At 46.0% G+C, this 26,043-nt stretch overlaps 1 protein-coding gene across 4 annotated transcripts in view; it reads left to right on the top strand.

Annotated features, from left to right (window-relative positions):
* Positions 1–25,833, top strand: part of LOC139561180 (diacylglycerol kinase delta-like) — a 99,027-nt gene extending 73,194 nt beyond the window's left edge. For 3 of the 4 annotated variants that reach the window (XM_071378120.1, XM_071378117.1, XM_071378119.1), the window contains 21 exons: positions 96–255; positions 412–520; positions 1,355–1,494; positions 2,268–2,352; positions 2,579–2,670; positions 4,499–4,598; positions 5,648–5,799; positions 6,013–6,089; positions 7,524–7,622; positions 8,213–8,297; positions 8,630–8,737; positions 9,009–9,105; positions 10,080–10,187; positions 10,419–10,532; positions 11,477–11,611; positions 12,081–12,244; positions 14,717–14,831; positions 17,747–17,836; positions 19,653–19,772; positions 19,906–20,014; positions 20,615–25,833. In XM_071378120.1, the coding sequence (XP_071234221.1) occupies positions 96–255; positions 412–520; positions 1,355–1,494; positions 2,268–2,352; positions 2,579–2,670; positions 4,499–4,598; positions 5,648–5,799; positions 6,013–6,089; positions 7,524–7,622; positions 8,213–8,297; positions 8,630–8,737; positions 9,009–9,105; positions 10,080–10,187; positions 10,419–10,532; positions 11,477–11,611; positions 12,081–12,244; positions 14,717–14,831; positions 17,747–17,836; positions 19,653–19,772; positions 19,906–20,014; positions 20,615–20,667 (2,312 nt within the window). In that variant the 3' untranslated portion in view covers positions 20,668–25,833. The remainder of the gene's footprint in view (positions 1–95; positions 256–411; positions 521–1,354; positions 1,495–2,267; positions 2,353–2,578; positions 2,671–4,498; positions 4,599–5,647; positions 5,800–6,012; positions 6,090–7,523; positions 7,623–8,212; positions 8,298–8,629; positions 8,738–9,008; positions 9,106–10,079; positions 10,188–10,418; positions 10,533–11,476; positions 11,612–12,080; positions 12,245–14,716; positions 14,832–17,746; positions 17,837–19,652; positions 19,773–19,905; positions 20,015–20,614) is intronic. The other variant, XM_071378118.1, reaches the window with a different exon arrangement.
* Positions 25,834–26,043: the final 210 nt, after the last annotated feature.

Here is a 26,043-nt window from a genome sequence, read left to right as displayed (position 1 = left end):
AGAGGTCCAAGGTACATAGGGAATAGGGTGCCATTTGGGACGCCTTCTAAGACCCCAATCTAAACCTGTATTGTTTGGTTCATCTTTCTCGCCAGGCTTCTGGAAGGCCACCTCTCCCTCCTGCACCTCTCCTCTCCTGGTCCTCTGTAACTCTAAGAGTGGAGACAACCAAGGAGTTAAGTTCCTGAGGAAGTTTAAACAGCTCCTCAACCCTGCACAGGTCTTTGACTTAATGAACGGAGGGCCTCAGATGGGGTAAGAGTTATATATCTTGGTTTTACGTCTTTGGTGATTATCTTGGTTATTCATCATCTTTGGCTTTATACAATCTGTGATGTTGAATATCTTTGGTTTCATATAATCTTTGACTATGAGAGGTGCTCCACTGATCCCTTGTCTCTCCCTCTGTAGTCTGCGTGTGTTCCAGAAGTTTGCCACGTTTCGTATCTTGGTGTGCGGAGGAGATGGCAGTGTTGGTTGGGTGCTGTCTGCACTGGACAAACTAAACCTGCACAAACAGGTAGGACTGGGAGAGAGAGAGACACGGAGAGAGAAATACAATGTGGAGATACATAATATGACATGTGTAATGTCTTTATTCTTTTGGAACTTCTGTGAGTGTAATGTTTACTGTTCATTTTGATTGTTTATTTCACTTTTGTATATTATCTACCTCACTTGCTTTGGCAATGTTAACATATGTTTCCCATGCCAATAAAGCCCCTTGAATTGAATTGAGAGATGCAGAGAGAGAGAGAGATACAGAGAGATACAATGTAGAGAGAGAGAGAGAGAGAGAGAGAGAGAGAGAGAGAGAGAGAGAGAGAGAGAGAGAGAGAGAGAGAGAGAGAGAGAGAGAGAGAGAGAGAGAGAGAGAGAGAGAGAGAGAGAGAGAGAGAGAGAGAGAGAGAGAGAGAGAGATACAGAGAGAGAGAGAGAGAGAGAGAGAGATATAATGTGGAGACAGAGAGATTCTGACAGTCTAACAGTCTTTTCAAATGTGTGTATCTATCTTGATATCTGTCCTGTGTGTTGTCCCTCCCCCTCCACCCCGTCCCTCTCCCTCCCTACTCCCCCCTGTCCGTCCCTTCCCTACTCCCCCCTGTCCATCCCTTCCTCCCCATCCACCCCGTCCCTCTCCCTCCCTACTCCCCCCTGTCCCTCCCTCCTCCCCCCGTCCCTCTCCCTCCCTACCCCCCCTCTCCCTCCCTACTCCCCCCTGTCCAACCCCCCGTCCCTCTCCCTCCCCCCGTCCCTCTCCCTCCCTACTCCTCCCCCCGTCCCTCTCCCTCCCTACTCCCCCCTGTCCCTCCCTCCCTCCCCCCGTCCCTCTCCCTCCCTCTCCTCTCTCCAGTGCCAGCTAGGTGTGCTCCCCCTGGGGACAGGTAATGACCTAGCCAGGGTGCTGGGCTGGGGAGCGCTGTGTGACCATGACACTCAGCTGCTACAGATCGTGGAAAAGCTGGAGAGAGCCACCACCAAGATGCTGGACAGGTACGCCAGGGAACAGGCCTCTCGACCTCAATTGACGGATGAATGAATACCTGTATTACCCCGAAGAGGAGGAAAAGCATGTATTTACACAGGCAGTTACAGAGCAGTTATGAAAGGTATTTTTAATTCTACAACTAGGGAATAAAAGGTATGTTGAAGATATGAACGAAGTCTTTAAAAGAGGGACAGGATACTGAGTCGGTGAATAGGAAACTAACAGATGACTTATGTCAGGTGGACAGGAGATTACTGAGCTGGGCTTTCTATCCTGTATCTGTCTTCAGGACTGGATCAGTCACTTCCTGCATGCTCCTCTTCACATGGTTATTATCACGATAGTGAAGGATTTAAATCATCGGTTTTCACACACACACACACACACACACACACACACACACACACACACACACACACACACACACACACACACACACACACACACACACACACACACACACACACACACACAACACTTCTTATGGAAGACTGAAGGATTACATTGATCTGTTCTCTGAGATATAATGAGGTCACTATGTTGAGTCAGACTAACTGTTGATGTCTGCGATTTGCTGCCATTTGACGTGTGTGTGTGTGTGTGTGTGTGTGTGTGTGTGTGTGTGTGTGTGTGTGTGTGTGTGTGTGTGTGTGTGTGTGTGTGTGTGTGTGTGTGTGTGTGTGTGTGTGTGTGTGTGTGTGTGTGTGTGTGTGTGTGTGTGTGTGTGTGTGTGTGTGTGTGTGTGTGTGTGTGTGTGTGTGTGTGTGTGTGTTCTCAGGTGGAGTGTGATGACATACGAGCTTCCCACCAAACACTGTCCAATGGTGAAGGAAGAATATTTTAGTCCCGACTCATCCTTGCAGGTACTATAGGGCTCCGGTTTGAGCCGAAAAAACGCCGCAGTTTCTCAAAATAAACAGGCTTTATCACGCAACTGGTCATTTCTCTTTGAGCCAAAATGACACACAGTTTCTCAAAATACGTATGTTTTATCACGCAACTGGTCGTTTCTCTTTGAGGCGAAATGACACCTCAGTTTCTCAAAATCCACAGACTTTACCATGAAACTGGTTGTTCCTCTACCCTCAGGTCCACATCACTCAGTATGCAGACTCTGTGGCCTCCCACCTCACCAAAATCCTGGACTCGGACAAACACACTGATGTCATATCCTCTGCCAAGTACGTGCACTGCATGCTGGGCTGCGGGGTGGTTAGGAGGGAGGGAGGGATGGAGAGAGGGAGGGAGGGAGGGATCATGTCTGAATATCCTGGGGATGTCTGGAATGAGGGAGGATGGAGTACAGGAGAGAGAGGGAGGGAGAGGAGAGTATCTTTGACGAGGGAGGGAGAGGGGGGAGGGAGAGAGAGAGAGAGAGAGAGAGAGGGAGGGAGGAAGAGGTAGAGTACCCCTGAAGAGGGAGGGAGTGAGGAAGGGAGGGAGATGTAGAGTATCTCTGAAGAGGGAGGGAGAGGTAGAGTATCTCTGATGAGGGAGGGTAGAGTATCTCTGATGAGGGAGGGAGAGGTAGAGTATCTCTGATGAGGGAGGGAGAGGTAGAGTATCTCTGATGAGGTAGAGTATCTCTGATGAGGGAGGGAGAGGTAGAGTATCTCTGATGAGAGAGGGAGAGGTAGAGTATCTCTGATGAGGGAGGGAGAGGTAGAGTATCTCTGATGAGAGAGGGAGAGGTAGAGTATCTCTGATGAGGGAGGGTAGAGTATCTCTGATGAGAGAGGGAGAGGTAGAGTATCTCTGATGAGAGAGGGAGAGGTAGAGTATCTCTGATGAGGGAGAGGTAGAGTATCTCTGAGAGAGGGAGAGAGAGGTAGAGTATCTCTGAGAGAGGGAGAGAGAGGTAGAGTATCTCTGAGAGAGGGAGAGGTAGAGTATCTCGGAGGGAGGGAGGGAGGGAGGGAGGGAGGGAGAGAGAGAGAGGGGAGAGGGAGGATGTCTATTGATTCATCTCACTGTTCAGTCCCTGTGCCAGCTGGGTTACACAAGACTAAACACTACTTAGGGGACATCATCAGTGCATTAGGCTACAGACACTACTTAGGGGACCTTATTAGAGCTGTAGAGTGTACTACTTAGGGGACATCATCAGTGCATTAGGCTACAGACACTACTTAGGGGGACTCCTTAGTGCTGACATCATCAGTGCAATAGGGGATGTCATGTCTGCTCTGTACTTATATAGAATGTGTATCTCTCCTGAAAGGTGAAGTATGGTTTAAAAATGAATTTTCATGCAGTACATTACAGGAATGGAGAAATATGTTTCACACTGGTATCACTATCTCTCTCTCTCTCTCTCTCTCCCTCTCTCTCTCTCCTCTCTCTCTCTCTCCCTCTCTCCTCTCCTTCCAACACCCTCCCTCTGTCTCTCCCTTTCTCTCCTCTCCTTCCAATTCCCTCTCTGATCTCTCTCCCTCTCCTCTCCTTCCAACTCTCTCTCTCTCTCTCTCTCTCTCTCTCTCCTCTCCTTCCAACTCCCTCCCTCCCTCTATCTCTTCTCTCTCTCTCTCCCTCTCTCCCTCTCTCCTCTCCTTCCAACACCCTCCCTCTGTCTCTCTCCCTTTCTCTCCTCTCCTTCCAATTCCCTCCCTCCCTCTCCTTCCAACTCCCTCTCTGATCTCTCTCCTTCTCCTCTCCTTCCAACTCTGTCTCTCTCTCCTCTCCTTCCAACTCCCTCCCTCTCTCTTCCTCTCCTCTCCTTCCAACTCTGTCTCTCTCTCTCTCTCTCTCTCTCCTTCTCCTCTCCTTCCAACTCTGTCTCTCTCTCTCTCCTTTCCTTCCAACTCCCTCCCTCTATCTCTTCTCTCTCTCTCTCTCTCTCCTCTCCTTCTCTCTCCCTCTCTCTCTCTCTCTCTCTCTCTCTCTCTCTCTCTCTCTCTCTCTCTCTCTCTCTCTCTCTCTCTCCTCTCCTTCCAACTCCCTCTCTCTCTCTCTCTCTCTCTCTCTCTCTCTCTCTCTCTCTCTCTCTCTCTCTCTCTCTCTATCTATCAGGTTTTTGTGTGGGACGGTGAATGATTTCGTAGCAGAGGTGGGGAAGGCGTATGAGAGAGCCACAGAGAACAAGGAGGAGGCCGATGCTATGGCCAAGAAGGTGTGTGTGTGTGTGTTATGTAACAGGTTGTATAATACATCTAACCAGTGGGCAGGAGAGAGATGTGTGTGTGTAGCCGTACAGTAGCATCCAGGTCAATAGAAAGAAATAAACGAGTTAGTTCTGTCTACATCCCTAATGGAGCCCTATTCACTATACGTTGTACCAGACCCATACGTTGTACCAGACCCTTATGGGCTGTAGTATAAAGTAGTGCACTATATAGGGAATAGGGCTGTAGTATAAAGTAGGGCACTATATAGGGAATAGGGCTGTAGTATAAAGTAGGGCACTATATAGGGAATAGGGCTCCATTAGGGATGTAGACAGAAGCCTTTGTAACTGGCTAGAGGCCAGTATAATAATGTAGTATTTAAAAAAAACATTTATTCATATATTCCAATTGAGTGGATTCTGCTTCTGCTTTTACATAATGTATCTATTGTATTGAGCTGAACTGACAACCCAAACAGACCACTTGTAGAACAGAATGTTCACTTGTTACCCTCTCTCTGTCTGTCTTTCTCTCTCTGTGTGTCTCTCTCTCTCTCTGTCTCTCTCTCTCTCTGTCTGTCTCTCTCTCTCTGTGTGTCTCTCTCTGTCTGTCTGTCTCTCTCTGTCTGTGTCTCTCTCTCTCTGTCTCTCTCTCTCTCTGTCTGTCTCTCTCTCTCTGTGTGTCTCTCTCTGTGTGTCTCTCTCTCTCTGTCTCTCTCTCTCTCTGTCTGTCTCTCTCTCTCTGTGTGTCTCTCTCTGTCTGTCTTTCTCTCTCTGTGTGTGTCTCTCTCTCTGTCTCTCTCTCTCTCTGTCTCTCTCTCTGTGTGTGTCTCTCTGTCTGTCTTTCTCTCTGTGTGTCTCTCTCTGTGTGTCTCTCTCTCTCTGTGTGTGTCTCTCTCTCTGTCTGTCTCTCGCTCTCTGTCTGTCTCTCGCTCTCTCTCTCTCTCTCTCTCTCTCTCTCTCTCTCTCTCTCTCTCTCTCTCTCTCTCTCTCTCTCTCTCTCTCTCTCTCTCTCTCTGTATGTCTCTCTCTCTCTGTATGTCTCTCTCCCTCAGTGTACTCTGTTGAATGAGAAGCTGGACAGCCTGGTGAAGGCTCTGAGTGAGGAGGCTGATGCCAAGGTGGTGCCAGTGGGCAGCGTGCCACCCCACGAGGACCAGGAGGGGGGCACAGACACCCCTGGAGGGGAATCCCGGCCCCCGTACAGGTCAGGGTTGGGGTCAATTTACATTTTTTGTGAATTCATGAAGGGATTTGATTTAAAAAAAAATATATATATATATATATATATATATACTTTTCAGTTGATTAAGTCATTGAAAATATCAGCTTTTATTTTCAATTATTTAATTGGAATTAATTTCATTTTACTTCCTGAATTGACTGACTGGAATTTGAATTGTCTCCAACCCTGGTCCAGGTCCAGAATACAGCTGATGCTGAGAGCTAACAGTCTGAAGAAAGCCCTGAGCCAGATCATAGAGCAGGCTGGGAAAGGTACAACACAGCGCCTTCGGAAAGGATTCACACCTTTGACTTGTTTCACAGTTTGTTACGTTACAGCCTTGTTCTAAAATGGCATTAATCCGTTCATCTTTGCCTCAATCCTGACTAGTCTCCCAGTCACTGCCGCTGAAAAACATCCCCACAGCATGATGCTGTCACCACCATGCTTCACCGTAGGGATGGTGCCAGGTTTCCTCCAGACATGACGCTTGGCATTCAGGGTCAAAGAGTTCAATCTTGGTTTCATCAGACCAGATAATCTTGTTTCTCATGGTCTGAGAATAGATTAGGTGCCTTTTGGCAAACTTCAAGCGGGCTGTTATCTGCCTTTTACTGAGGAGTGGCTTCTGTCTGGCAACTCTACCATAAAGACCTGATTGGTTGAGTGCTGCAGAGATGGTTGTCCTTCTGGAAGGTTCTCCCATCTCCACAGAGGAACTCTGAAGCTCTGTCAGAGTGACCATTGGGTTCCTGGTCACCTCCCTGACGAAGGCCCTTCTCCCCCGATTGCTCAGTTTGGCCGGGCGGCCAGCTCTAGGAAGAGTCTTGGTGGTTCCAAACTTCTTCCATTTAAGAATGATGGAGGCCACTGTGTTCTTGGGGATCTTCAATGCTGCAGAAATATTTTGGTACCCTTCCCCAGAACTGTGCCTCAACACAATCCTGTCTCGGAGCTCTACGGACAATTCCTTCGACCTCATGGCTGTAAGGCTGTAATGTAACAAAATGTGGAAGAAGTTGAGGAGTCTGAATGCTTTCGGAAACACACACATATAATGAATAATTATACACTGTTACTGTACACACACACACACGTACAGAAGCACTCATGTACTGAAAACACCCACATAAAAACTAACAAACACACTGCATATCTCTCTCTGTCTCTCTCTCTGTCTCTCTCTGTGTCTCTCTCTCTGTCTCTCTCTGTGTCTCTCTCTCTGTCTCTCTCTCTCTCTCTCTCTCTCTCTGTCTCTCTCTCTGTCTCTCTCTCTGTCTCTCTCTCTCTCTCTGTGTCTCTCTCTCTGTCTCTCTCTCTGTCTCTCTCTCTCTGTCTCTCTCTGTGTCTCTCTCTCTCTCGCTCTCTCTCTCTCTCTGTCTCTCTCTCTGTCTCTCTCTCTGTCTCTCTCTCTGTCTCTCTCTCTGTCTCTCTCTGTGTCTCTCTCTCTGTCTCTCTCTCTGTCTCTCTCTCTCTGTCTCTCTCTGTGTCTCTCTCTCTCTCTCTCTCTCTCTCTCTCTCTCTCTCTCTCTCTCTCTCTCTGTGTCTCTCTCTCTGTCTCTCTCTCTGTCTCTCTCTCTCTGTCTCTCTCTGTGTCTCTCTCTCTCTCGCTCTCTCTCTCGCTCTCTCTCTGTGTCTCTCTCTGTCTGTCTGTCTGTCTCTCTCTCTCTCTCTCGCTCTCTCTCGCTCTCTCTCTCTCTCTCTAGTTGTAGATGAACAGAACAGACACACTCATATCCAGCACATGTCTTCCTCCTCGTCCATAAAGAGAGAGAACAGTGAGGAGCTGAAAGAGCCAGAACCACGTGAGTGACAACCAGTTAAAATAGCAGCACAGTTACAATACATTATATATGTTCATAATATCATTATGACACTTAGTAAGTGATACCATGAAGAAGTTATGGATAAATTACCATCTTTGTTCCGTCATTTTATCAATTTCTTAATTATGAATCCTACTCTAAAATCTCTAACTTCCATTTCCAGTCAATAGCATTTATTGGACTGAGGGCCCAGTTAAAGGTGCACTATGCAGAAATCAATCCGCCATTTCCTGGTTGCTAAAATTCTAATTGTTTGCCTAATTTCAGTCATTGAGTAGAGAATCATTGTATCATCTAAACTGCTGCGAAATATATTTTCCTTAAACAATAATATTGTATTTTCAGCTGTTTGAAGCTGGTGTACAAAACCCACAGATATACTGCTTCTTAGACTTGCTTTCAACGGGAATGACAGATCTATAACTCACATTTCTATGTGAATTTGGTCGGCTCTCCCAAAAAGTTACATATTGTAGCCTTAACATTTTATCTCTAAATAACGATGTCCAAAAAAAAATCACTCTTAATACTCTCTTTCTTGGTCCATTTACCCATGATGCCTCTCTCAGGTCACATCAGTTTGAGCCCCACCACTTCCTCTAGCATCGTCTTGGAGAAACCAGAGAGTCTCAGCCCTCCATCCTTTAACGAGGAGTAAGAATCAATCAATCAATCGATCAATGTATTATCTCTGTCTGATATCTGGCTATCTCTTAAAGGTCATGTATTATCTCTGTCTGATATCTGGCTATCTCTTAAAGGTCATGTATTATCTCTGTCTGATATCTGGCTATCTCTTAAAGGTCATGTATTATCTCTGTCTGATATCTGGCTATCTCTTAAAGGGTCATGTATTATCTCTGTCTGATATCTGGCTATCTCTTAAAGGGTCATGTATTATCTCTGTCTGATATCTGGCTATCTCTTAAAGGTCATGTATTGAGGATGCTAATGATAGTTGTGTGTGTCTGTGTGCTCCTCTCTAGTCAGTGTTCAGAGAAATGTGTACTGAACAATTACTTTGGGATCGGTCTGGATGCTAAGATCTCCCTGGAGTTTAACATCAAGAGAGATGAACACCCCAAGAAATGCAGGTACTGCCTGCCTGATCATGAACACATTCAAGTTGAAATGTAACATTCTGCGTGCAGTTGTTGATATTTTTGATGTTGATATTTTGAGTCTCCTCCCTTTGTCTTTCTCTTTCTACCCCCCTTCTCTCTCTCTCTCTCTCTCTCTCTCTCTCTCTCTCTCTCTCTCTCTCTCTCTTTCTACCCCCCTTCTCTCTCTCTCTTTCTACCCCCCTTCTCTCTCTCTCTCTCTCTGTCTCTCTGTCTCTCTCTCTCTGTCTCTCTCTCTCTGCAGTAGTCGTACTAAGAACAAGTTGTGGTATGGGGTGATGGGAACCAAGGAGCTGGTGCATAAGACGTATAAGAACCTGGAGCAACGGGTACTGTTGGAGGTAAGGTCACAGACGCGGGTAGTGTTGGAGGTAAGGTCACAGACGCGGGTAGTGTTGGAGGTAAGGTCACAGACGCGGGTAGTGTTGGAGGTAAGGTCACAGACACGGGTAGTGTTGGAGGTAAGGTCACAGACACGGGTAGTGTTGGAGGTAAGGTCACAGACACGGGTAGTGTTGGAGGTGAGGTCACAGACACCGGTAGTGTTGGAGGTGAGGTCACGGACGCGGGTAGTGTTGGAGGTAAGGTCACAGACACGGGTAGTGTTGGAGGTAAGGTTACAGACACGGGTAGTGTTGGAGGTAAGGTCACAGACACGGGTAGTGTTGGAGGTGAGGTCACAGACACGGGTAGTGTTGGAGGTAAGGTTACAGACACGGGTAGTGTTGGAGGTGAGGTCACAGCCACGGGTAGTGTTGGAGGTAAGGTTACAGACACGGGTGGTGTTGGAGGTAAGGTTACAGACACGGGTAGTGTTGGAGGTAAGGTTACGGACACGGGTAGTGTTGGAGGTAAGGTTACAGACACGGGTAGTGTTGGAGGTAAGGTTACAGACACGGGTAGTGTTGGAGGTGAGGTCACAGCCACGGGTGGTGTTGGAGGTAAGGTTACAGACACGGGTAGTGTTGGAGGTAAGGTTACGGACCTCTAAGGAATAAAGAAATATGCTCTAGTAGTCTGTTGTGATGCTCCATCCTCTTTGTCTGACGCTGTGGTGCAGTTATGTTCAATACTACCAGTACGTCTTAGACAGCGACATGTGGATCAGAATCATTCACCGTTGACTCTATGACTTGTATAACAAACAAGTGTTATTTTTCCTCCTTCACTCTCTCTCTCTCCTTTTCTCCCTCTCTCTCTCTCGCTCTCCTTTCCTCTCTCTCTCTTCTCTCGCTCTCCTTTTCTCTCTCGCTCTCCTTTTTTTCCTCTCTCTCTCTCTCTCGCTCTCCCTTTCTCCCTCTCTTTCTCTCTCCAGTGTGATGGTGTCTCTATATGTCTGCCCAGTCTTCAGGGACTAGCTGTTCTCAACATCCCCAGCTATGCAGGAGGAATCAACTTCTGGGGGGGCACCAAAGAGGACAGCGTTAGTATTTCTTATTGAGTCTTATTCACTATTGAATTGTGGACAATGATTTTGAATGTGCATTTGATCCCAGATTTCCTCACGCTGGAAAATATGGATTAAAACTCTTGTTTCCAAAGTGGTCCTCGATGCTATTCTGTGTCAGAATAGAATGTTAATCCTGTATGAGTTTTGTCTTTGCATTAGTGGACATCTTATAATGTAGTATCATTGTTATTATTGTGTGTGAAGAACTTTGGCGCGCCGTCATTTGACGATAAGAAGCTGGAGGTGGTGGCTGTGTTTGGCAGCATGCAGATGGCTGTATCCAGAGTCATCAACATCCAGCACCACCGCATCGCACAGGTAACACACACACACCACCACATCGCACAGGTAACACACACACACCACCGCATCGCACAGGTAACACACACACACCACCGCATCGCACAGGTAACACACACACACCACCACATCGCACAGGTAACACACACACACCACCGCATCGCACAGGTAACACACACACACCACCACATCGCACAGGTAACACACACACACCACCGCATCGCACAGGTAACACACACACACCACCGCATCGCACAGGTAACACACACACACACCACCGCATCGCATAGGTAACACACACACACCACCGCATCGCACAGGTAACACACACACACACACCACCGCATCGCATAGGTAACACACACACACACCACCGCATCGCACAGGTAACACACACACACACACCACCGCATCGCACAGGTAACACACACACACCACCGCATCGCACAGGTAACACACACACACCACCGCATCGCACAGGTAACACACACACACCACCGCATCGCACAGGTAACACACACACACCACCGCATCGCACAGGTAACACACACCACCGCATCGCACAGGTAACACACACACACCACCGCATCGCACAGGTAACACACACACACCACCGCATCCCACAGGTAACACACACACACACCACCGCATCCCACAGGTAACACACACACCACCGCATCCCACAGGTAACACACACACACACACACCACCGCATCCCACAGGTAACACACACACACACACACCACCACATCGCACAGGTAACACACACCACCGCATCGCACAGGTAACACACACCACCGCATCGCACAGGTAACACACACCACCACATCGCACGGGTAACACACACCACCACATCGCACAGGTAACACACACACACGTATTGTTAAACGACTCTTTCTCCTATGTGTCTGACTCTCTCTCTCCGGCCCTCTCTCTCCTTCTCACTCTATCCCCTTCTCCAGTGTCGTCAGGTAAAGATCACTATCCTAGGAGACGAGGGGGTACCAGTACAGGTGGATGGTGAAGCATGGATCCAGCCCCCAGGGATAGTCAAGATCACACACAAGAACAGAGCTCAGATGCTCACCAGAGACAGGGTAGGTGTGTGTGTGTGTGGGTGTGGGTGTGGGTGTGGGTGTGTGTGTGTGTGTGTGTGGGTGTGTGTGTGTGTGTGTGTGTGTGTGTGTGTGTGTGTGTGTGTGTGTGTGTGTGTGTGTGTGTGTGTGTGTGTGTGTGTGTGTGTGTGTGTGTGTGTGTTTTTTTTGAGCAGCCAGCATTTGTTCCAGGCCAGTTCTGACACACCTAATTCCATGTAGCAAATCTTAGTTTGGTTTGTCGAATGAGGTGAGTGCCGGGCTGGAAGAGAAGCCTACACACCAGGATTGAGGAACACTGCATTAGGGCAACAGATTTATCTGATAAACCTCTACGCATACATCATGTCCAGTCTGTTCATTCTATTTCTGCATTGTATTTCTACGTTCTATTTCTAAGTTCCAGAACTTTGAGAGGACTCTGAAGTCTCTCTATGGCTCTAATTCTATCTGTTCTGTGTTTACATTGCAGAACTTTGAGAGGACTCTGACGTCATGGGAGGACAAGAGGAAGATTGACAGCTACCATTCCTCCAGGCCCCTCCTCAACTCTCAGCAATCTATGGAATACCTCACAGAGGAGGAGTGTGCCCAAGTTCAGCAGCTGGGCTTGGTGGCAGACACACTCATCACTAGGTGTGTGTGTGTGTGTGTGTGTGTGTGTGTGTGTGTGTGTGTGTGTGTGTGTGTGTGTGTGTGTGTGTGTGTGTGTGTGTGTGTGTGTGTGCACAGCAGCAGATACGCTCATCACTAGGTGTGTGTGTTCAATGACACAGGGTGGGTGTATAGAGGTACAGTAGCATGGACACAGGGTGGGTGTATAGAGGTAGCATGGACACAAGGTGGGTGTATAGAGGTGTATAGAGGTAGCATGGACACAGGGTGGGTGTATAAAGGTGTATAGAGGTAGCATGGACACAGGGTGGGTGTATGGAGGTACAGTAGCATGGACACAGGGTGGGTGTATAGAGGTAACATGGACACAGGGTGGGTGTATAGAGGTGGCATGGTCACAGGGTGGGTGTATAGAGGTAACATGGACACAGGGTGGGTGTATAGAGGGGGCATGGACACAGGGTGGGTGTATAGAGGTGTATAGAGGTAACATGGACACAGGGTGGGTGTATAGAGGTAACATGGACACAGGGTGGGTGTATAGAGGTGTATAGAGGTAACATGGACACAGGGTGGGTGTATAGAGGTAACATGGACACAGGGTGGGTGTATAGAGGTGTATAGAGGTAACATGGACACAGGGTGGGTGTATAGAGGTAACATGGACACAGGGTGGGTGTATAGAGGTGGCATGGACACACAGTGGGTGTGTAGAGGTAACATGGACACAGGGTGGGTGTGTAGAGGTAACATGGACACAGGGTGGGTGTATAGAGGTGGCATGGACACACAGTGGGTGTGTAGAGGTAACATGGACACAGGGTGGGTGTGTAGAGGTAACATGGACACAGGGTGGGTGTATAGAGGTGGCATGGACACAGGGTGGGTGTATAGAGGTGTATAGAGGTAGCACATTAATACAGTGTTGTATTGTGTCCTATAGGATAACATTAATACAGTGTTGTATTGTCCTATAGGATAACATTAATACAGTGTTGTATTGTCCTATAGGATAACATTAATACAGTGTTGTATTGTCCTATAGGATAACATTAATACAGTGTTGTATTGTCCTATAGGATAACATTAACACAGTGTTGTATTGTGTCCTATAGGATAACATTAATACAGTGTTGTATTGTCCTATAGGATAACATTAATACAGTGTTGTATTGTCCTTTAGGATAACATTAATACAGTGTTGTATTGTGTCCTATAGGATAACATGAATACTGTGTTGTATTGTCCTATAGGATAACATGAATACTGTGTTGTATTGTCCTATAGGATAACATTAATACAGTGTTGTATTGTCCTATAGGATAACATTAATACAGTGTTGTATTGTGTCCTATAGGATAACATTAATACAGTGTTGTATTGTGTCCTATAGGATAACATTAATACAGTGTTGTATTGTGTCCTATAGGATAACATTAATACAGTGTTGTATTGTGTCCTATAGGATAACATTAATACAGTGTTGTATTGTCCTATAGGATAACATTAATACAGTGTTGTATTGTCCTTTAGGATAACATTAATACAGTGTTGTATTGTCCTATAGGATAACATTAATACAGTGTTGTATTGTGTCCTATAGGATAACATTAATACAGTGTTGTATTGTCCTTTAGGATAACATTAATACAGTGTTGTATTGTCCTATAGGATAACATTAATACAGTGTTGTATTGTCCTATAGGATAACATTAATACAGTGTTGTATTGTGTCCTATAGGATAACATTAATACAGTGTTGTATTGTCCTATAGGATAACATTAATACAGTGTTGTATTGTGTCCTATAGGATAACATTAATACAGTGTTGTATTGTCCTATAGGATAACATGAATACAGTGTTGTATTGTCCTATAGGATAACATTAATACAGTGTTGTATTGTACTATAGGATAACATTAATACAGTGTTGTATTGTCCTATAGGATAACATTAATACAGTGTTGTATTGTCCTATAGGATAACATTAATACAGTGTTGTATTGTCCTATAGGATAACATTAATACTGTGTTGTATTGTCCTATAGGATAACATTAATACAGTGTTGTATTGTCCTATAGGATAACATTAATACAGTGTTGTATTGTCCTATAGGATAACATTAATACAGTGTTGTATTGTGTCCTATAGGATAACATTAATACAGTGTTGTATTGTCCTTTAGGATAACATTAATACAGTGTTGTATTGTCCTATAGGATAACATTAATACAGTGTTGTATTGTCCTATAGGATAACATTAATACAGTGTTGTATTGTCCTTTAGGATAACATTAATACAGTGTTGTATTGTCCTATAGGATAACATTAATACAGTGTTGTATGGTCCTATAGGATAACATTAATACAGTGTTGTATTGTCCTATAGGATAACATTAATACAGTGTTGTATTGTCCTATAGGATAACATTAACACAGTGTTGTATTGTCCTATAGGATAACATTAATACAGTGTTGTATTGTCCTATAGGATAAGAGATGCGGCTAAGACACACAAGCTGGTGGAACAGGAGCTGGCTCATGCTGTTAACGCCAGTGCCCTGGTCCTCAGTGAAGCCTTCCCCTCCAAGCCGTCCAGCCCTGAGGTAAGACAAGTCCTCAGTGAAGCCTCCCCCTCCAAGCCGTCCAGCCCTGAGGTAAGACAAGTCCTCAGTGAAGCCTTCCCCTCCAAGCCGTCCAGCCCTGAGGTAAGACAAGTCCTCAGTGAAGCCTTCCCCTCCAAGCCGTCCAGCCCTGAGGTAAGACAAGTCCTCAGTGAAGCCTTCCCCTCCAAGCCGTCCAGCCCTGAGGTAAGACAAGTCCTCAGTGAAGCCTTCCCCTCCAAGCTGTCCAGCCCTGAGGTAAGACAAGTCCTCAGTGAAGCCTTCCCCTCCAAGCCGTCCAGCCCTGAGGTAAGACAAGTCCTCAGTGAAGCCTTCCCCTCCAAGCCGTCCAGCCCTGAGGTAAGACAAGTCCTCAGTGAAGCCTTCCCCTCCAAGCCGTCCAGCCCTGAGGTAAGACAAGTCCTCAGTGAAGCCTTCCCCTCCAAGCCGTCCAGCCCTGAGGTAAGACAAGTCCTCAGTGAAGCCTTCCCCTCCAAGCCGTCCAGCCCTGAGGTAAGACAAGTCCTCAGCGAAGCCTTCCCCTCCAAGCCGTCCAGCCCTGAGGTAAGACAAGTCCTCAGTGAAGCCTTCCCCTCCAAGCCGTCCAGCCCTGAGGTAAGACAAGTCCTCAGTGAAGCCTTCCCCTCCAAGCCGTCCAGCCCTGAGGTAAGACAAGTCCAGTAGCAGCCTTCCCCTCCAAGCCGTCCAGCCCTGAGGTAAGACAAGTCCAGTAGCAGCCTTCCCCTCCAAGCCGTCCAGCCCTGAGGTAAGACAAGTCCTCAGTGAAGCCTTCCCCTCCAAGCCGTCCAGCCCTGAGGTAAGACAAGTCCTCAGTGAAGCCTTCCCCTCCAAGCCGTCCAGCCCTGAGGTAAGACAAGTCCTCAGTGAAGCCTTCCCCTCCAAGCCGTCCAGCCCTGAGGTAAGACAAGTCCTCAGTGAAGCCTTCCCCTCCAAGCCGTCCAGCCCTGAGGTAAGACAAGTCCTCAGTGAAGCCTTCCCCTCCAAGCCGTCCAGCCCTGAGGTAAGACAAGTCCTCAGTGAAGCCTTCCCCTCCAAGCCGTCCAGCCCTGAGGTAAGACAAGTCCTCAGTGAAGCCTTCCCCTCCAAGCCGTCCAGCCCTGAGGTAAGACAAGTCCTCAGTGAAGCCTTCCCCTCCAAGCCGTCCAGCCCTGAGGTAAGACAAGTCCTCAGTGAAGCCTTCCCCTCCAAGCCGTCCAGCCCTGAGGTAAGACAAGTCCTCAGTGAAGCCTTCCCCTCCAAGCCGTCCAGCCCTGAGGTAAGACAAGTCCTCAGTGAAGCCTTCCCCTCCAAGCCGTCCAGCCCTGAGGTAAGACAAGTCCTCAGTGAAGCCTTCCCCTCCAAGCCGTCCAGCCCTGAGGTAAGACAAGTCCTCAGTGAAGCCTTCCCCTCCAAGCCGTCCAGCCCTGAGGTAAGACAAGTCCTCAGTGAAGCCTTCCCCTCCAAGCCGTCCAGCCCTGAGGTAAGACAAGTCCTCAGTGAAGCCTTCCCCTCCAAGCCGTCCAGCCCTGAGGTAAGACAAGTCCTCAGTGAAGCCTTCCCCTCCAAGCCGTCCAGCCCTGAGGTAAGACAAGTCCTCAGTGAAGCCTTCCCCTCCAAGCCGTCCAGCCCTGAGGTAAGACAAGTCCTCAGTGAAGCCTTCCCCTCCAAGCCGTCCAGCCCTGAGGTAAGACAAGTCCTCAGTGAAGCCTTCCCCTCCAAGCCGTCCAGCCCTGAGGTAAGACAAGTCCTCAGCGAAGCCTTCCCCTCCAAGCCGTCCAGCCCTGAGGTAAGACAAGTCCTCAGCGAAGCCTTCCCCTCCAAGCCGTCCAGCCCTGAGGTAAGACAAGTCCTCAGCGAAGCCTTCCCCTCCAAGCCGTCCAGCCCTGAGGTAAGACAAGTCCTCAGTGAAGCCTTCCCCTCCAAGCCGTCCAGCCCTGAGGTAAGACAAGTCCTCAGTGAAGCCTTCCCCTCCAAGCCGTCCAGCCCTGAGGTAAGACAAGTCCTCAGTGAAGCCTTCCCCTCCAAGCCGTCCAGCCCTGAGGTAAGACAAGTCCTCAGTGAAGCCTTCCCCTCCAAGCCGTCCAGCCCTGAGGTAAGACAAGTCCTCAGTGAAGCCTTCCCCTCCAAGCCGTCCAGCCCTGAGGTAAGACAAGTCCTCAGTGAAGCCTTCCCCTCCAAGCCGTCCAGCCCTGAGGTAAGACAAGTCCTCAGTGAAGCCTTCCCCTCCCAGCCGTCCAGCCCTGAGGTAAGACAAGTCCTCAGTGAAGCCTTCCCCTCCAAGCCGTCCAGCCCTGAGGTAAGACAAGTCCTCAGTGAAGCCTTCCCCTCCAAGCCGTCCAGCCCTGAGGTAAGACAAGTCCTCAGCGAAGCCTTCCCCTCCAAGCCGTCCAGCCCTGAGGTAAGACAAGTCCTCAGCGAAGCCTTCCCCTCCAAGCCGTCCAGCCCTGAGGTAAGACAAGTCCTCAGTGAAGCCTTCCCCTCCCAGCCGTCCAGCCCTGAGGTAAGACAAGTCCAATAGCAGTCACTCTAGATGTTTATAGCGACCCTTCCCATGATCCCTTTCCTGATCAACAGCGTTTATTTCAACGGTATTAAAATCAAACGGATGATGTGTTAGAGTTTGTATGTTCAGGGCCTTTTTCCAATTTCTTTACATCTCTGAACATCAAATTGGTAAAATGCAGAGGAGGCTGGTGGGAGGAGCTACAGGAGGATGGGCTCGTTGTAATGGCTGGAATGGAATGAATGAAACAGAGTCACACATGTGGTTTCCAGATGTTTGATCCCGTTCCATTTATTCCATTCCAGCCAATAAAACGAGCCCGTCCTCCTATAGCTCCTCCCACCAGCCTCCTGTGGTAAAATGGGTAACTCCCCATTTTGAAGTGTTGTCCTCACCAGTTCTCTGTGCTCTTCAGTGTCTGAGTCGCAGTACAGCAGTGGAGATCGTGAACAGCAGTAGAGTCCTACAGCTGGAGACCACGATGCTGCTGGAGGGGAAACTACTGGTATACTATAACCCCCTACTGGTATACTGTAACCCCCTACTGGTATACTGTAACCCCCTACTGGTATACTGTAACCCCCTACTGGTATACTGTAACCCCCTACTGGTATACTGTAACCCCCTACTGGTATACTGTAACCCCCTACTGGTATACTGTAACCCCCTACTGGTATACTGTAACCCCCTACTGGTATACTGTAACCCCCTACTGGTATACTGTAACCCCCTACTGGTATACTATAACCCCCTACTGGTATACTGTAACCCCCTACTGGTATACTGTAACCCCCTACTGGTATACTGTAACCCCCTACTGGTATACTGTAACCCCCTACTGGTATACTGTAACCCCCTACTGGTATACTGTAACCCCCTACTGGTATACTGTAACCCCCTACTGGTATACTGTAACCCCCTACTGGTATACTGTAACCCCCTACTGGTATACTGTAACCCCCTACTGGTATACTGTAACCCCCTACTGGTATACTGTAACCCCCTACTGGTATACTGTAACCCCCTACTGGTATACTGTAACCCCCTACTGGTATACTGTAACCCCCTACTGGTATACTGTAACCCCCTACTGGTATACTGTAACCCCCTACTGGTATACTGTAACCCCCTACTGGTATACTGTAACCCCCTACTGGTATACTGTAACCCCCTACTGGTATACTGTAACCCCCTACTGGTATACTGTAACCCCCTACTGGTATACTGTAACCCCCTACTGGTATACTGTAACCCCCTACTGGTATACTGTAACCCCCTACTGGTATACTGTAACCCCCTACTGGTATACTGTAACCCCCTACTGGTATACTGTAACCCCCTACTGGTATACTGTAACCCCCTACTGGTATACTGTAACCCCCTACTGGTATACTGTAACCCCCTACTGGTATACTGTAACCCCCTACTGGTATACTGTAACCCCCTACTGGTATACTGTAACCCCCTACTGGTATACTGTAACCCCCTACTGGTATACTGTAACCCCCTACTGGTATACTGTAACCCCCTACTGGTATACTGTAACCCCCTACTGGTATACTGTAACCCCCTACTGGTATACTGTAACCTCCTACTGGTATACTGTAACCCCCTACTGGTATACTGTAACCCCCTACTGGTATACTGTAACCCCCTACTGGTATACTGTAACCCCCTACTGGTATACTGTAACCTCCTACTGGTATACTGTAACCCCCTACTGGTATACTGTAACCCCCTACTGGTATACTATAACCCCCTACTGGTATACTGTAACCTCCTACTGGTATACTGTAACCCCCTACTGGTATACTGTAACCCCCTACTGGTATACTGTAACCCCCTACAGACCAACTCAGTACAGATTGTCTAATTGGTGCGGTTCTGTTTGGCTCAGTAGTGTGAAAAAAGGTTTCTAATAGTATGTGTTATCTATCTCTATCCTCCCTCCCTCTCTCCTCCCCTTTCTCCTCCCTCCCTCTCTCTCTCCTCCCCTTTCTCCTCCCTGTCCTCCCTCTCTCTTCCCTCTCCTTTCTCTCTCTCCCCTCCCTCTCTTCTCCTTCCTCTCTCTCCCCTACCTCTCTTCTCCTTCCTCTCTCTCCCCTCCATCTCTCCTCCCCTTTCTCCTCTCTCTTCTCCCTCTCTCCTTCCTCTCTCTCCCCTCCATCTCTCCTTCCTCTCTCCCCTCCATCTCTCCTCCCCTTTCACCTCCCTCTCTCCATCTCTCCTCCCTCCCCTCTCCATCTCCCCTCTCTTCTCCCCCTTTCTCCCCTCTCTCCTCCACCTCCCTCCCTCTCTCCTCCCCCCTCTCACTGTTTCAGGTGGACTCTCCCCAGGAAGAGGAGCTCCTCTCTACTCTCAGCAGTCTGAGCGCTGAACTCTGCAAGCTGGACGACATACACTGGATCTGCCCTGCCATGCACTGCTCTGAGGAGGTGGCTGTGAGTGTGTGTTTGCAATCAAAAACAGCAGGAGTCCATTTTTATTCAACCACTCAACTTTTATTTATCTCCTTCCATCCTCCCTCTATCCTTTCGCTCTCTCCTTCCCTCCCGTCCATCTCTCTATCTCCAGGACACTGTGAGGGTGAGCGGTAAGAGCAGTATTAAGATGAAGATGATGCCTAAGGTGAAGAGGGAGAGAGAGAAGCTCCACAAGCAGAAGTCCAATAGCTCTCTGTCGGGTAAGGATACAGGCCAGGCCCCCTGCTTTGAGGCCTGGAGGACAATAGGAAGCTGTGCGGCCATTTTGGTTTTAACACAAGCATTTTGGGTCTAAGGCCCAGTGTTGATGGCAACCAAGAGTAAGAACTTGATTATTGTCTGGGGATTTTCTTACCAACCCTGGTCAAATGTATGTGGAATTATGAATAACTTGGTATTGGACCACATGGGGCAGCCTTGCGGTTAGAGCTTTGGGCCGGTAACCAAAAGGCTGCTAGTTCAAATCCCTGAGCCATCAAGGTGACAAATCTGTCGGTGTGCCTTGAGCATGGCACTTAACCCAAATTGCTCCAACTGTTGATAATGGCAGACCCAGAAATTGGATATGCAAAAAAAACACATTTCCAAGTCACACATGTACAATAGTGCATAAGCACCCACCAAATGATTATGTATTTGTTGTGTACATTTTCTACATCATTTGACTTTTGATTATCAAGTTATTTGAGTTTATATATAAACAGAAAAATACCTGTAGTGATTTTATAAGAGTACCATCAAATATACTGTATAAAACAAATGGTGAACTATTGTTGTTATTGTCTCTCTCTCTCCAACAGGATCTTGGGATATTAAAGGTGGCGCATATGAGACGGCTCCTTCAGGCAATTGAGGAACTTAGCACAAATGCTTAACAAGGTACACCCATCACCATGGCAGCCAGGGGAGGCGAGGGGTGTCACCCTCTTCTTCCTACGAGATGTGGGCTTTACCTACCGAGGGGTGAGAAGTACAGAATGATTCCACGACCCTCCCGCCTTTCAGCTAACACCTCCCCCTTGACTCTCGATGTTCTCCATTTTGAAATTGGGGAGGAGTTGTTTTTAACTAGGGGGTGTGGCTTTGCATCCTATCACCATTTTGGGTCCTGTTATTGGTTCTATTTGGCCTGCTGACCCAGGATGTGGGCGTGGCTTCTTGAGATGAAAGCAGAAGGAGGAGAGATGCTCTCTTAGCAACTTGTTTCCTTGACGACGCAATGTGTTTACGTAGGCGGAGCTCTCCTTTGCATGACATGAGCAGCCATTTTGTTTTTATTCTTAGATAACTCCTTTGTTTGGCAGGCGTTTACACTTCCTCTTTTCTCTCTCTTTTGTCATCTTTATTGACTTTCGCGACAACTTACAGGACTTTTTAGTTTCCTCAAGAAATCTGAAGTCTGAAGACGACAACAATGTAAACAACATCTCAAATTATTCTCACCTGCTGAACTGGAGAGTCATAAATGTAAAAAAAAAAAAATGTTTGACTATTGCAGGGTCATATTGAGGAATGTACTACATGTGTGCGTATTACCTTGTGAATATTAATTTTACCTTGTGAATATTAATTTTACCGTGTGAATATTCATATTACTGTGTGAATATTTGTACTACCGTGTGAATATTCATATTACCGAGTGACTATTCATACGGTAGTATGACTGGCCTACATGGTACTGCAGTAGCTACTTACTGTAATATCCAAGCCACTATGACCATCTGATGTCTCCATTCCTGCATGCCTTCCACTCTTAACTATCCAATGAGATGGAAGAAGTAGCCCACTAGACACTGATCTAAGGTCAAGATTAGAAGGGAAATCTGATCCTAGATCTGTGGTTAGGACAAACTTTCACCATGAGCTTATACATTCCCTAATGATCTGATTGAAAAAAATATATATATATATATATTCTCTTGTAGAAATTGGGTAGCGCCTTATCTGAAGACACTTCTATAAACTGTTTAAAAAATTTTATTACGTTATTAATAGGAAGAATAAATTCATAAATAATAATAAATTAAGAAATGGATACAACATTTATTACAACGTCCTGTAATATCTTGAACATTTATTTAATCCGTTTAATGCTGAACAAACTTGAAATAATGATGTTTCTAGTCAATCAGATAAACTGTTAGCTATATGAATGTGCTACGGTACCATTAGCATGCTACTGTTAGAGGCTTTAATGAGGTACCTTTACATGTGTGGACAGTTTCTTACCGGGCGCACTGGTTTTAAATGACATATGACGATTGTGTGTGTATGTGTGTCGTTTATTTTACTGTGTCGTTCGAGTTTACTGTATGTTGCCTTGCACTTTACAAAGCGAAACTTAAAGAACACATTTGTGCGTGTGTTGTAAAGTGACCGTTCACTTGTGGTTTTTATTGCTATGACAACGGTCCCTCTCCGTCGTATTTATGACAAATCTATACAGAGATCAATGTGTGTTAATATATAAATATAACCAAACAAATGTTAAAGTGTGTGTATGTATGTATGTGTATACACACACAGTACCAGTCAAAAGTTTGGACACACCTACTGTACTCATTCAAGGGTTTTTCTTTATTTTTACTATTTTCTGCATTGTAGAATAATAGTGAAGACATCAAAACTATGAAATAACACATGGACTCATGTAGTATTTTAGATTCTTCAAAGTAGCCACCCTGCCTTGATGACAGCTTTGCATACTCTTGGCATTCTCTCAACCAGTTTCATGTGGAATGCTTTTCCAACTGTCTTGAAGGAGTGCCCACATATGCTGAGCACTTGTTGGCTGCTTTTCCTTCACTTTGCAGTCCAACTCATCCCAAACCATCTCAATTGGGTTGAGGTTGGGTGATTGTGGAGGACAGGTCATCTGATGCAGCACTCCCTCACTCTCCTTCTTGGTCAAATAGCCCTTATACAGCCTGGAGGTGTGTTTTGGGTCAATGTACAGTTGAAAAACAAATGATAGTCCTACTAAGCGCAAACCAGATGGGATGGCGTATCGCTGCAGAGTGCTGGTTAAGTGTGCCTTTAATTCTAAATAAATCACAGACAGTGTCACCAGCAAAGCACCATCACACCTCCTCCATGCTTCACTGTGGGAACCACACATGCAGAGATCATCCATACATCTACTCTGCGTCTCACAAAGACCCGGCAGTTTGAACAAAAAATCTCTAATTTGGCCTCATCAGACCAGAGGACAGATTTCCACCGGTCTGATGTCCATTGCTCATGTTTCTTGGGCCAAGCAAGTCTCTTCTTATTGGTGTCCCTTAGTAGTGGTTTCTTTGCAACAATTTGACCATGAAGGCCTGATTCACACAGTCTCCTCTAAACAGTTGATGTTGAGATGTCTGTTACTTGAACTCTGAAGCATTTATTTGGGCTGCAATCTGAGGTGCAGGTAACTCTAATGAACTTATCCTCTGCAGGAGAGGTGAATCTGAGTCTCAGTTTCCTGTGGCGGTCCTTATGACAGACAGTTTCATCGTAGCGCTTGATGGTTTTTCCTGATTGACTGACCTTCATGTCTTAAAGTAATGATGGACTGTCGTTTATCTTTGGTTATTTGAGCTGTTCTTGCCATAATATGGACTTCGTCTTTTACCAAATAGGGCTTTCTTCTGTATACCACCCATACCTTGTCACAAAACAACTGATTGGCTCAAACTCATTAAGAAGGAATGAAATTCCACAAATTAACTTTTAACAAGGCACACCTGTTCATTCCAGATGACTACCTAATGAAGCTGGTTGAGAGAATGCCAAGAGTGTGCAAAGCTGTCATCAAGGCAAAGGGTTGCCACTTTGAAGAATCTAAAATATATTTTGATTTGTTTAACGTTATTTTGGTTACTACATGATTCCATATGTGTTATTTCATAGTTTTTATGTCTTCACTATTATTCTACAATGAAACAAATGTAAAATAAAGAAAACCCCTTGAATGAGTCTGTGTGTCCAAACCGTTGACTGGTACTGTATGTGTTTTGCAGGGTTGCAAAATTCCGGTAACTCCCCAAATTCCCATGTTTTGTAGAAATCTTGATTGGAAGATGTTTTAACCAGAAGGAAATCCAGGAATCCTCCAACAAGGAAAGTCACAGGGAATTTGCAACCCTAATGTTCTCAGTCTACACATCCTAATCTCATGGAAGAAACATATTCTCAAAAATGTTACTCCAATGTTATGCCAACCGTTCCTTAGCAACGGTTTCTGTGTCTGTTGCGTGGTACTAGGATATCGGTACTGAACAGTATTGAAATATTCATGTGACATTAAAATATATAGCTGTCAATCGCCAAGGTACTGAGAGGAACGGAGGACAATGCAACAACGTATCAAGTCATTAGGAAATTATTTGAAAACGTCTTGTCGGACTACATGTGTGTAACATGTAATATGCCACGGTTGTGTATTTGACGACAAGGTTTTTGTGAACTCACTTTGTCTTGTGAACTCCCCCCCTTTACAGACAGAAAGGACTTTGCTCTGCAATGCTCAAAGCTGGACTTGATGTTGCACGTTGTTTGTTCAAAGATGTTGAATAATATTGTGCTGTTAATTGGTTCTGCTGATTGATCGCTGTAACCAGGCTGGGAGGTTAGCCTTTGGACCTAACATTATTCCGTAGTCCTAAGTGTCAAGATGTTGTATATTATACTATTTAATGGTATAAATTGATAAGAAGGGATGTGATTTGTATCTTGAAATGAATTGTGAATCTTTGATGTCATCATGTATTGGACTTGATTGAGTGTTCCAAATATACGTTATTTCATCTTAGAGCCAAACCATTATTTTGACAGGTTACTCGACAGAAATGTTTACTTTGCCAATAAGATGATGACCATGCCTATAAGCGATGATTTTACTTGTTTTACAGTCACATGATTATTTTATCAGTGACTTTAGTCTGGGATTCGATCAAAAGGGGCGTTGTCGTCGACTAGAGCGCTGCACGTGACTTTCAAAGGTAATTTACGATGTCCCAGGGTGCAGTGGGCTTGTTGACAACAGGCCCACTGTGTGTGTGTGTGTGTGTGTGTCCCATAATGCAAGTTGGATAGATGGAGTAACTTCTTTAGTTTTAATGAATATTACAGCATAAGCACATTTAACACCAACATGTCACACACACTGTACACTCAAACAGAAAGTATATAGCTGAACATTCAATACAGTAGGCCTTATTTCATTACAACAAAATCATAGTATGGTGTCCATATTAGGACATTGATTCTGACCCAGATTTGTCTGATGCCTGACAATGTCCTAATATGGACACTGTACCAGAGGGTAGAGAGAAACTCATTGGTGTTTGTATCTGTGCATACAGTAGAGATCAATACAATTTCTTTATGAATTAAAAACCAGTAACACTCTTACAGCCTTACCGTCCCTAGGACTGTACGGAAAATAGAACGATCCCTCTCATAGCTAGTGAGACCATCCTCTTGACCCTTAACCGTCAGTGACGGACAATCAATCTAATCTAACACGGGCATCTCCTACGCTTCTCGAAGATTCTGGACAATCGCTTTCTCTCACTCCTCATCCGAGCCACTGATGTCATCAATGACTCTGTCCTACTGACTGGAGTTGTTGGCCTCATCTATGGAACCTGGAATACAGTCCGGTCCATGTTTTCATTATAATACAGTGAACATTACTGTCTGTCCGGTCCATGTTTTCATTATAATACAGTGAACATTACTGTCCAGTCCATGTTTTCATTATAATACAGTGAACATTACTGTCTGTCCAGTCCATGTTTTCATTATAATAAAGTGAACATTACTTTCTGTCCAGTCCATGTTTTCATTATAATACAGTGAACATTACTGTCTGTCCATGTTTTCATTATAATACAGTGAACATTACTGTCTGTCCGGTCCATGTTTTCATTATAATACAGTTAACATTACTGTCTGTCCATGTTTTCATTATAATAAAGTGAACATTACTGTCTGTCCATGTTTTCATTATAATAAAGTGAACATTACTGTCTGTCCATGTTTTCATTATAATAAAGTGAACATTACTGTCCAATCCATGTTTTCATTATAATACAATGAACATTACTGTCTGTCCGGTCCATGTTTTCATTATAATACAGTGAACATTACTGTCCAGTCCATGTTTTCATTATAATACAGTGAACATTACTGTCTGTCCAGTCCATGTTTTCATTATAATACAGTGAACATTACTGTCCAG

The sequence above is a fragment of the Salvelinus alpinus genome, chromosome 31, assembly GCF_045679555.1.
Source record: "Salvelinus alpinus chromosome 31, SLU_Salpinus.1, whole genome shotgun sequence".
Taxonomy (NCBI): Eukaryota; Metazoa; Chordata; class Actinopteri; order Salmoniformes; family Salmonidae; genus Salvelinus; species Salvelinus alpinus.
Note: the sequence above shows the minus strand (reverse complement) of the source record. Positions and strands in the feature narration are given on the sequence as shown.